Source organism: Rhipicephalus sanguineus, chromosome 1 (assembly GCF_013339695.2).
Source record: "Rhipicephalus sanguineus isolate Rsan-2018 chromosome 1, BIME_Rsan_1.4, whole genome shotgun sequence".
NCBI lineage: Eukaryota > Metazoa > Arthropoda > Arachnida > Ixodida > Ixodidae > Rhipicephalus > Rhipicephalus sanguineus.
In genome coordinates, this window is record NC_051176.1 from 283,292,803 (window position 1) to 283,305,681 (window position 12,879).

Here is a 12,879-nt window from a genome sequence, read left to right on the forward strand (position 1 = left end):
ACGCTCACATTCATGACCTTGACGGATATTCAGACACCAATGGCAAGTTATTGCTAGATCTCTGCGAGCAACGTAGTCTTGAGATAGTTAACGTGGGGCCTAAGTGTGAGGGGCAGATCACGTGGGAAGTCGGAAACCGGCAATCGAGCATTGATTATTGTCTCATGACAGAAGGAATATATGACAAACTTAGAGAGATGAGAATAGACGAGGAAGGCATTAACAGCTTGGGTAGTGATCATAAACGCATAATATTACAAATGGGATATAAAACTGAAAATAAGAACATAGAATCAAAGTTTGGCAGCTTGTATCTAAATGACAAACAAATAACAAATATAGCCGCAAGAGTCGAGGAAAAAGTAGACGAACTACCAGGCAAAGACTGGAAGTATAGTGAGCTGCTACATGTAATCACGAAAGAAATGGAAAAAGAGAAGAAAACTATTTGTTGGAAGGGAAAGAGAAAGCCAAAAAGTTGGTGGAACAAAGAAATCCGGGAGGCGATCGAGAAGCGACGTGAGGCATCACGGGAGCACAGACAAGCAAAAAAGGAGAAGCGGCCACAGGACGAAGTCAACCAAATATGGGAAATATATTTAGAGCAAAAATCCATTGTGCAGAAAATAGTCGAGGCAAAAATTAAAGGTGAAAGTGAACGCTGGATGACAGAGATTCGCGAAAAGAAGAAGGCCGCGCCTAGGATATTTTGGAGCCACCTAAAAGCGCTGGATAGGAAGTCTGTCACAATGCAACAACATATGGTAGATGAAGGAGGAAATCAATTGGAAGGGTATGAAGCGCTAGGTTACATCCGAAAGATAACAGCCGATTCGTTTAAAAAGGTCGCCCCGGGGATTCCCCCAGTGAGTAAAAGTACGCAAAGGAGTGCAACCGACGAAGATGTAGTACTAGAGAATTTCAATTGGAAGAAGGCCGAAGGAAAAATTCCTAAGCGCACTACTCCGGGCTTAGATGGGGTTCCCGTCAGCCTCATTAACGAACTCGGACATAAAACTAAAGAAGCACTGCTGAAAGCCGTAGAAAAGTGTTTACAGGAGAGGGAAATACCAGACAGTTGGTGAAAAAGTAGAATGAACTTAATCTATAAAGGCAAGGGAGAAAAGGATAACATTCGCTCGTATAGACCGCTAACCATTACATGGGTGCTATACAGGTTGGCGATGCAGGCAGTAAAATTAAAAATAGAAGCGTGGGTAGAACAAAATGATATTTTGGGAGAACTTCAGAATGGATTTCGAATTGACCGGCGGTTAGACGATAATCTGTTTGTTCTTACCCAGTGTATAGAAATATCGAAAATAGAATACGTAGCTTATCTAGATATTACCGGGGCGTATGACAACGTTAATCAGGAAATTTTGTGGGATATACTGAAAGAAGTGGGCATAGGTGACGACTCTATACAGCTTTTGAGGGAAATATATCGAGAAAACACAGTTTGTATAGAATGGGAAGGAATAAGTAGCAAGGACAGCGTTGAAATTAGCAAGGGGCTGAGACAGGGATGTCCTTTGTCCCCGCTGTTATTCATGCTGTACATGGTGAGGATGGAAAAAGCGCTAGAAGGTAGCAACATTGGATTTAATTTGTCACACAAGCAGGTCGGCACGATGGTTGAGCAGAAGCTTCCAGGTCTATTTTATGCTGATGATATTGTCTTATTTGCGGACAGTCAAGATGATATACAGCGACTGGCAGATATATGCGGAAGAGAATGTGAGGCTCTAGGACTAGGATTTAGTGCAACAAAATGTGGATTGATGGTATTCAATGATCACGAAGACCATGCGGTCATAATACAGGGCCAAAAAATACCGAGGGTAAGCGAGTACAAGTACCTCGGAGTATGGGTAAATGAGGGGGATAGATATATGGAGGTACAAGAGAAAGCATCGGTAGCAAAGGGAAAGAGGAATGCTGCAATTATGAAGCACAGAGCTTTATGGGGATACAATAGGTACGAGGTGCTTCGAGGGCTGTGGAAGGGTGTGATGGTCCCGGGGCTTACATTTGGGAACTCAGTAGTGTGCATGAAGTCAGAGGTACAATCAGGAATGGATGTAAATCAAAGGACGGTGGGCCGCCTCGCGTTGGGCGCTCACGGGAAGACGACAAATGAGGCTGTAAAGGGTGATATGGGATGGACAGGCTTTGAAGTGAGGGAAGCTCAGAGCAAAATGAGATTCGAAGAGAGGCTGAGGAAAATGAAGAACAGTAGATGGGCAGAGAAGGTTTTCAGGTATTTGTATAGAAAAAGCGTTGACACGCAGTGGAGAAAAAGAACTAGGAGGCTCACCAGTAAATATACGGCTAGCAGTGCGGGCGATATGGCAGCAAGGAGCATTAAGCGGAAGGTCAGAGAGGCGGAGAGGACTTATTGGATGGCAGCGATGGAAAAGAAGCCGGCTCTGAGTAACTACCTAAGGGAAAAAACGAAATAATGAGGGAAAGGTTTTATGATAATTCAAGGGGAAGCGCTTTGCTGTTTGAAGCAAGGTCGGGCTGCCTTAGAACGCGTAGTTATAAAGCGAAATTCAGTAACGAAGAAGAAAAATGTACATGCTGCGGGGGAACTAAGGAAACGATGGAACATGTACTGATTGAATGTGGCGATATTCACCCAGGTATACGTGTGGGCACGAGTCTACATGAAGCCTTGGGTTTTAGGGACAACAATGGAAAGCTGCACACGTCCGCGATAGAAATAAGAGACGGTTATAGTATTGGTGGCAGAAAAGTAGAGATAAAGAACAAAAATAAATAATGGGGGAAAAATAAGGTCATTCTGCCTTAAGAGGCAGAGAGATGGACCGTGAATTCATATTTTTTTGGTATAATAACATAGATTTAATCAATGTAGATAATGTATTAGGCCAACATGAAACAAGGAAGTTTCTTTTTTTTTTTTTCCCCTTCGAGCCTGGTGGCAGACATGTCACCGCCCCGTTTTAAAGGGGACGCTCATAGCATCCATCCATCCATCCATACTAGGCGTATACTTGCGCAGGGAGAACCTTGCCCTTCCGCTGTCTGCTCGCGCGGTTTTCTTGTGCTGAGGGGAAGAGGGATGTTTCACGCTTTCACCGTGTTGTCCGCGCTCATGTTACGGAGCGTACGAAAGCCACTCGAGTTCAAGGGACGCCGCTAAACTAACAAACAGAAGATGAGTGCGAACTATCAAGTGTCACAGCTCGACACTTGAAGCACGCTAGTTTCCTTCGCTGCTTCGGCCGCCTTTGCAACAGGAGTGCTGTTCAAACTGAGAGTATCCATTGGCGAGCGTCACTTCATATAGCATTAGTTTCTTGCTATCGCATTCATTGCTTCGGCCTTGCGGCGAAACTGTGACTTTTTTTTCATACCCTTTGGCAAGGTGGCCTTATTTCTTTCTAAGTCCATAAAACATGACTAGTTCTCGCTCACAGATCAAGTAGCATCTTATTCAATTACTACGAGCTTCTACATATTAAATATCCTCTGTTCTTTCTAAACTCATCGCTTCCTGCAAGCTAAGTGGAGTTAAAATGTGAACGCCTTAACGATTAGGGAATAATGAGAAAGATAGCAAATGATAAGATCGTCGTAACGCTGTCGTGCAACAAGGAAATCGACGTGATTTGTCTTGGCGAATGAACGAAACACGGCAAACCGTGTCTGTCAGAACTTGCTAAACCTACGCCGAGATGTGCTGTACACGCAGTGTTTCGTACAAAAGTTTCAACGCCCCTCGTTAGAAGTTTGTTCTCTTGCTTTGTTTGCGGTTTGTCTTTTCCTTTACTACACTCATGTGTATTGCTGCAAAAAGATATACAAGTGCATGGCTCGCATACTTTGCTTCTTAACGGCTCTACAGAAAACTAGTCGCGAGATTTGTTTTGTGTGCTTCACTGTCTATGCTTGCAAAAATAAATAAATAAATAAACTGCGAACAGCAAAGAACAGATGACCGCGAGGTGTTCCACGGCTATTCACCTCAAACAGAAAATAAAGCTTTAGCTTGGAAGTTTACACCGCCGTTAAGTTTTTCATGAAGGATTATAGCACCTTAATTGACAAACTTTCTGATTAAATTCTCGTTTCAGTTGTCGCAAACCAGAAATGCTGTCACAAAACATTGACGGTGTAGTATATATTCGGGTACGATAAAATGGTTCTCACTGTTCTCTGTAGGTTGCACGCATCGTATGCGAAAAATGAAAATAAAACGTGATTCATTCTCGTCAGAAACCGAGTTAGGACATAATTGACACTTCAGCAGCAGCGTGATTAATGACGAATGATGGACGAGTAAACTATGCATGGTACAAATCGCTGCGATATATTTTTTTTTTATTTAGAAAGCTTGTCATTAAGCATAGTGGAAAAGGGGCGTCAAAGACGCGGGAACAAATCTGATTCAGGCAGAAAGTCTATGAGGGAACGGTGATATGGTCCATGTATCCAAAGGTCAAGGTCGGGTGGTCGGCTATAGGCCCGAGGCCTGTTGCACGGAGGTGGCGAACACGGCCTACGTTAGGAAAGCCCACAGCGAGTGTGTCAGTGTCGCATTGAGGATTGCGGCGGCCAGTGTTCACAGACGAGGTAAGCGTATCCCTGACACGAAGGCTCCGTAACGTAACCCCCTCTCGGCGGGTTAAACCATCAAGGAGGCCTTACCCACGCGGAGGTATAAGGACTCGTGTTGTGCGCCCGAGGTTTCCTTTTTCCCGGCTGTCCGTGCTCATCTTCAGCGCAATGACTAAAAATCTTACATCAACAACAATACGCTCATTAAATTGGCCGGTTTTCTGCAGTACAGCTTCGCCCATGCATACTGCTTGCGGTATATTTTTTTCACTACTGTAGCTGCGTGAATCATGCATGAAGTGAGGTAGCAAATAAACAAAGAGGCTGCACACTCACCCTTGAGATTAGGAACCAGGCGAACTGCCAGTTGTTCCACTTGTTCCTGTGAGCCTGGTGGAAACGCACGAATTGAAAATAAGCTGCAGATAAGTAAGTTGAATCCCGACGTTTCACGATTGCGCAGAGCGCATACCTTTTTTCAAAAAAAGAAAGAAAACGATAAAAATGTTTTGTCCTATCTTCGAACTTCAAGTTATGACGACAGAAATTTATAATGTAGCGATAGAACTTTTCGCTGGCTTTTATCCCATTTGTCACAATATTAGGTCGTCAACTTGTAACACTTTCAGCAGACTTTTGTTGGGCCTAGTTGGTGCATAGCATTTAAGAAGAGAAGTTCAGCGCAAATCAAGACGGACTACAAAGAATAGAAGAGACAGAGAAAGCGCCAGTGCTTGTCTTCTCTATTCTTCGTGGTCCGTCTTGATTTGCGCTTAACTTCTCCTCTCACTTTGCTCTCACAATAACGCCATTTCTGTCTTTACGACAGAAATGTCGTATTTCGCGACAGTTCCAATCCCTGTATTTTGATGAGGGGACTTTACTAATTCAAGAACAACAGGTACGGCCTTTATTTTATAATGAAGGAGAGTTAAGACCTTGCCTTCAGTATTTCGGTGGCGATGTACACCTGATACAGCAGCAATAACTATTATCCTGAAAGTATACATTGCCACAAGTTGTTCGTCTGAAGACACACGCTGCTTCCTGCGTTTGTAAATTCCGCCACACAACCGGCAAGCAAAGCGCGCAATGTGACGCTGTACCGCGCATGTCACCACACCCCGTGCTTAGCAGGAAGACTGGTGGCTGATGTAATGGCCGGCACGCGGGAGACTACATGGGAGAAGAAGTAGACGAGGTTCGGACTAGCTAGCGTGGGACACCCTTGGGGTAGCGTTTCTTGATTGGACGGGCAGGGGTTTGCCCTGAATAAATAGTTGTTTTAGCGACAGGCGCTGTGTTTGTTGGTTACAATATATTTCAAGCGACGTTTGTGTGGGCGTGCTGACGCTCCTAGTAACGGACAACATTTCAGTGTCTATGGAATAATTTTGACGTCGATTTATTGAAGCACTCTGTACGACGTCTTTTTTCTAGGTGACATGAAGTTGAGAACGAACCACACGAAAAATTAAAATGAGAAAATGCTATTACGCGAATGTATTTTCTCTGTCCTCTGTATTTACCGCTTAGTATACTGGCCCTCACACCAAGGACAAAGGTGCGCCGACTCCGTAATGCCATTAGACGCCATTAGAAATAGAGCTAGTGGTATTTCGTAACGGGTTACGACAGAACATATATGTTACTAAATTGAGCAGTCCAAACGCTAAGCTATTTACATAGCTATTATAAAGCTTGCATTCGCAACGTAGTATTCCGGACACTATTAGAAGCACTAGTTCAATAAAACTTTCTGCTGGGCGAGTTGGTTCATAAGTTTAGTGCTTTATTTTTTATACTTTATCGTAGTTCTGGCATCTGATCTTGGATATGGAAGCACATGAAACGGTAATTTCGAGAGGCCTTACAATATCGTGCAAACTAAAACCTATGTAGTATGTACTATTCATGGTATTGTTAATAACTATAATAATTTCGGGCTTTTACGTTCCAAAACTGCGATATGATTATGAGACACCGCAGTGGGGGACTCCGGATTGACTTCAACCACCTGAGGTTCTTTAACGCGCATTTAAGCACCCCACTGGCATAGCCAGGGGGGGCGGGGGCAGATGGGGGGGGGGAAAGCTCAAACCCCCCGAAAGTTTTCAATTTTGCATGTGTATATATACATGCACACATACAAACGCATGCACGAACATGCATAAAGGGTAGTGTAACACCCCCCCCCCCCCCCCCCCCCGAAAAAAATTTCTGGCTACGCTACTGAAGCGCACAGTTGTACTTTGAAAGCTCGCCCCTTGTCATGGTTTTTTTTGTTTTTTAAGATCTTGAATTATGACCTAACTAGCCCATCAGCACGTATTATCATAGGTCGGCAAACTCACTCATGAGTCGACTCCTCACTCAGACTCAGATCGAGCCGTGAGTCTGAGTGAGTCCGGCTGAGCAATACGTTGATGAGTTTGAGTCCAAGTGAGTCCGGTAGAGGGAAATTTTAGTGAGCCTGAGTCCGAGTGAGTCCGGTTGAGGAAAATATTGATGAGTCTGAGTCCGAGTGAGCCCTAAGCGCAAAATGTATTTATTGAGTGAGTCTGGGTGAGCTCCACCCTTCATTGCCGACCAATGGTCTTATCTACTGACCTATCGGCCTTACTATCAGCCTTATATAGGCTTACGTTTATACTCAAATCTATTCACACGTGCCTCAATGCACTAGCGTTCATGCTCCACCACAGTGTTTATTGATAACAGGTGTAATTGTGGGAGGGGGTGCAATTACCTCCCCCCGCAAACTTTTGCACGGGAAGTTCTTGATAGAAATATCTCGTGTGAGTTGCGCATTTCGTGAAAACGTCCTTACTGGATTGCAACCACTCATAACTCCTATTTGAAGGTATAATATCAAAAGGTGTATCGTAGAGCAACGATTATGTGAGATATAGGAGTTAAAGAGCATTTACATCATGATCGGAAAAGCTAATTTTACGCCAGCGGACTCATGAGTCGACTCACTCAGGCTCACTCAGACTCAGGTCAAGCCGTGAGCCTGAGTCTGAGTGAGTCCTGCTGAGCAATACGTTGGTGAGTTTGAGTTTTAGTGAGTCCGGTTGAGAAAAAAGTTTAGTGAGTCTGAGTCCGAGTGACTCTGGTTGAGGAAAATTTCGATGAGCCTGAGTCCGAGTGAGCTCTCAGAGCAAAATATATTTCTTGAGTGAGTCGGAGTCAGTTCCAATATTTTTGCCGACCTATGCGTATTATACAGAAGGGTAAGGAAGGAATACGAAAAGGAGAAGGCAGGGAGGTTAACCAGACAGCAGTCCGGTTGGCTACCCTACGCCGGGGGAAAGGGAAGGGGAGTAGAAAGATGGGAGAGACAGAGAGAGAGGGGGGAGCGAAAAAAAGTTTCTCGCTGTGGTGCAGGGCATGATATTTCTCTTTAATTCGTGACCGTAGAACTTGTCGGTTAAAGGCGACACTGATAACTTTAACTGAGAATGTCGCTATAATTCACATTATAAGGAAATAACTTTCATTCATGTTAGGGCAAATTGTGACAAACAAAACATATATGGCCTCTTTCAGGGGGGGGGGGGGGTATGTCAAGGGGCCAAGAAGCTACGTCCGTTCTTCAACGAACGTCATGACCTTGAGCCCTTTCTTCTTTTTCGAATGCGCGTCTTACTTTCAGTGTGATAGCGAGCGAGCGCGCGGGCATGTCGCGCCATCTCGCGGCGGCCGCGGTAACTATGCCGCTCACGATGCTCAAATCAGCAAATGGTCGTGGACTTAGGGTTTTTGGCGCGGTAATTTGGGTTTATGGCATCATTTGTCGAGAGAAGAGGGAGCGATTTCTAGCTGACTTTGAGAAATAATTGTAAATTCCAGGCCGCGTACTACACTATAATGTTTGGCTCACATGTTCTCAGGAGCTTCTACTACCAATCAGCAGCCTTTGCTCACCATGCTGAAAAAGTGTTGCAGGGCCCCTTTAAACATTAAGCATATATGTGACCTGAAGTTAAGCCCGAGCTTAGGACCTTCCAAAGGAACGCCCAGAGCGTTATACGAAAGGTTAAAAAAATCTCTCCGTACATTTTCACAATACCCGGTTAATAAAACTCAAAGAGCACAGGTGTTCCATTAGCACTTGCGCCAGAGCGCGGATGGCTGTTCACACGCGTCTGCATTCTGCAACGAAGGCTCTCACCAGCTCCAGGGCTTGGTTCATGGTGTCGGCACGGCCAAGAATGAAGAAGTTCGACACGTCCGTGGAGTGAATGAGCTCCGCTTTTCTCTTGAAGTCATCCTTGGTGCCGTCCACCTCCCTCATGATGTGTCGCGTTGGTATGTTTTCCAGCAGTCGAGCGTACTTGTGGTCGATGACTAGAGTGGCAGAGTGACAGTATAGAATTATGTTACTGATAGACAGTAAAAAAAATACGTGGTGCAGGGTGAACTTTTTCTCATTCTATCTTGTGCAGAAAGCGGCAAACAGGGCGATATGAGAAGCATGTCTGGCGTAAAGACAGAGCCGGGTTCGTTTTAGAAGGCCACCGTGGCTTCCGGGACATAACCATGTCAACCTATAGACTTTGGAACTGCATGGGCGTCCTAATGACGTAATCGTATTGCGTGCAGTATAATTTAGACTCTCAATGTTTGGGCCACGTCATAACTCGAGGCGCCTTTAGCGTGTCGTTCAAATAAGTGACTTTAGTCGTTGCAGTCGACTAAGAACGTCAGAGTAGTGAGAGCATAGGCTTCTCTCCTTAGCCTTACCTAGAAGGACTGTAAACTTAGTTTATGTCTGTTAAGTACAACACTAAACAGCGCCTGCTCCCGAATAATCAGAGAATAACCATTTATAGGAACCGCTGATTATATTTGCACGGCTGACTGCCGCGCGATCCCGCTTTACACTTGCCCATTCGGAGCGCCAAGGGTTTTCACTATGTTGATTTCCGTTTATTACGTTCACTGAGGTGCCGCTTCTACGCGACGGTTTTTAATGATCTCCGTAAGGTGTATGACCACTCACTGACGCTGGTGTCGTAGATGATGCCAGCTGTGGAGAGGTCCATCTGCTTACAGAGGTCGCGAATCACTTGCGTGTAGATGTCTCCTGGCGGTGTTATGTGAACCAAGTATTCTCGCTCGAGCGCCGTGAGTCGGTCCCAGCCGCTGAGCGTGTAGTCGTTGTGCACGCCATACGTGAGGCTCAGCGTGGGCAGCCCCATGCGGCGTGCCGTGTCGCGCACTGCTGTCGACAGTTTCTCCACTGTGCTGCCCGGGGTGCGCACGGCGTCGATCAGCACGTCCGGCTTCGGATCGGCGAAGATGGCGTTGCACACTGCATAGAAGGACTTCGGTTAAAATCCTGTCACGTTTGTCGCGGCATTGCCAACTTAAAGTGCCACTGAAGTTGAGATGATGCACCGTGATCGCCGTGCAGGACCATCTTAATTGAAGTTCTATGCTTCCTTTTTGTAGGTATTTATTCGAGAACATTTAGCTCACGAAAGAAACACACAAACATGCACTGCAAATGCTCGAGAACTCTGTTTGCGATGGTTCTCTCGAATATGCTAAATAAAACTTGTTTACAGTACTTCTAAGCAGCATAAGAGTTACTTTCCGCGCAATAATATGGAGAGCTGTTGTGCAGTTGCACAAGCAAGTATTCACCTTTGGATTTCCCTGGTCAATCTTTTGAACCTGCATTTAAGTTTAAATTGCTCTAAGGTACAAAGGACCGCAGGAAAAACATTCTGCGTGCATTCAATGCTTATATGTATATCATAACTTTTTTTGCTAAACAGTTACCACTTATGCATAGGAAACTGGAAGTCTTGCCATTCTTGCCAGAAGGGGGGGGGGGGAGGGAAGGGACTTTACACCAGAGCTTAGCACCGGCTTTAGCACCGGCTTCAAGCGAGAAAATTCAATATTATTAATCAGTGCATTGAAAAAAATAACACCTTTCCTTTTCGGCAACGTATTACACTAACAGTGGCTGACATTGATCAATTAACAGAATCAACCGCTGTAACTAACTTTCTAACTTAGTACTTAGGAGCGCTTGTTGCAAGGCGGGGATTGAAGACGGTCAGTGTCGGGCGTACACACGTACGAGAACTGTTGAGTCTATAGCAACAGTTTTGAGATGTTCGTCCTCAAGGTATCCTAAAAATGCGTTGGTGTACCATTTGATATTGTCCCGCATTGTTAGAGGAAAAATTAATGCTTAGGAACTCAATTTTTGTTATATGTTCTAGCCACGTAAGGGCAACCTACAACAAAGTAAAGAAAACTATGGGGAAAATTTCCTCTGCTTTTTAACTGACATGTAGAGATCGTTATGGTAGGATCAATGAACGTTTACTGTTCGAAACGGTATCGTGGTGCTAGTACCGCTACATAGACACATCGCCTTCGCCGAATGCCTGTAACGCCAGTCAAAAAAGCGAAGCCCTTCTCGAAACATGGGAGGACCTGGATCTACAACGACATCTCGTTGCCAGGGCCATGAGGCAGCGAAGGCCAGAGGGTTCCTGGAATAAGGAGACCTCCCACGAAAAAGAAGAAAAAAGAGACAAAAAAAGCTTTCCGCAGATAGAAACCTGTCGTTGAAAAGATGTTCCACGTCCGCTGTCATCGGCGTGAGTGTCACTGGCAAGCACTCCCAGGGCTATATCTACCACACGAGCATAGATACTCAAGAAAGTGGACCGCAGAACAGCATCAGCGGTAGCTCGGTGGATAGCACAGTTTCCCCTGTGTTATATTTGGTTTCTTTGTTTTGATTCCAGAAATACACAAAAAAGTCTGACCAGCCTGTTTCGGCACTTTTCCAGCTAGCCCAGCTGCACTTACTTGAAAAACTTGGAGGTTACCGTAGGCTACTTACGGACGCAACTGTACTCAGCGACGACCAAGGCACTTCTGAAGCTTTCTTTTCCCCTTCCACTGACACCAGACGAGTGTTTCGAATACCCCGTCCATCCTCATCAACAACTGCGAAAATGATTGACGTTGCTCTGAAGTGTGTGCAGGAAGTATTAAGAGCATCGAAGATCGTCATCTTAACAGACTCCCATGCTGCCCTCACATACTCTTGAAAAAGGATACCGATAGCTCAATTCTATGCAGCATCACAAAATCTGCCAGCAAAATTATCTCTCGTGGTGTGTCCCATCACCCAGTGGATAGCATCGCACGTGGGTATTGCTGGAAATGAAGAGGCTGATCGCCTCGCTTGAACTCGTGCCCATAACGAGAGTGACCGCTCTGAAATTTCGTGTATGTTTGACAACACTCGTCTGCTGATGCGCCGACACCTCCTAAAGGAGCACACAGACCAGCGTGTCGGAAACGCGTCGTCCCCTCCCCGTATTCGTCGTCGTGGCTCTACCCGTCGTGCCAGAGCCCTCTTACATAAGCGAAGGGTAGGCTCTGTGCTGGTGCGCGAACGTTTATACCGTCATGGACGTGTGGACAGTCCGTCGTGTACATCTTGTGGCTCTTGTGAGACACTTTATATACACCGTGTACCTTATATTATCATGTCGCGCGTTCGTTGCGCAGCGGGCATTGATAATTAGGGAATACACTCATTTGACTTAAGTGTGCGACCCTTGACGAGTGCCTCTTTCTGAGAGGGTGTGCTGCGCGACGTGACCAGGCCCATCGTGCTGACTTGCATGAATGAAACGGATCTGGATGCCCGTTTATAGGAGTTTTTTTTCGTCTTTTTACTTTTATTCTGTCAGAATCTCCGTCATTTGCTTCAGCCCGCCCTCTCCCTACTTTCTCTGTGTCCTTGTGTGTTTGTGTACACCATCGCGAATAATAATAGCAACATCCGCTGATTTTCTGCTTGAACGCTTGAAGGAAGCATTTTAAGAAAATACGAACTTGAGCTCCAATGCATTTCCCCGCCAGTTAAATGAAGGATATCTCGAAATTTGCGCTAGCCTCATGTTTCCAAGTGTGCGTATACTATATAATGAGTTCGAGCACTTTCTTATCCGCAAGGGCATCACGTGTTCCAAGAATAATTATTAACACACGTATTTAGAAATTCTTCTAATTGTTTCTTCTAATAATATCCTTAAGAAATTATTATCGCACGGCTAATCAAGTCGTCTGCCGCTGGTGAATCGTTACACCAGAAAGGAGCATATTATGCCCATTGCAGTGTATGGCCATGCTGTTGCCTTATTAAGGCGAAAGCCTTAGGTACCTCATGAAACGCGAAAATTGACCGTGGGCGTCGGCGGCGTCAACACTAGTGATGCAAAAAATCATCACGCTTGACAG

At 45.3% G+C, this 12,879-nt stretch overlaps 1 protein-coding gene across 12 annotated transcripts in view; it reads right to left on the minus strand.

Annotated features, from left to right (window-relative positions):
• Positions 1-12,879, minus strand: part of LOC119379144 (ionotropic receptor 25a) — a 317,618-nt gene that overhangs the window by 301,781 nt on the left and 2,958 nt on the right. For all 12 annotated transcript variants that reach the window (XM_049411884.1, XM_049411889.1, XM_049411879.1 and 9 more), the window contains exons 3-5: positions 9,599-9,910; positions 8,768-8,943; positions 4,927-4,980 (exon numbers count right to left, since the gene is read on the minus strand). In XM_049411884.1, the coding sequence (XP_049267841.1) occupies positions 4,927-4,980; positions 8,768-8,943; positions 9,599-9,910 (542 nt within the window). The remainder of the gene's footprint in view (positions 1-4,926; positions 4,981-8,767; positions 8,944-9,598; positions 9,911-12,879) is intronic.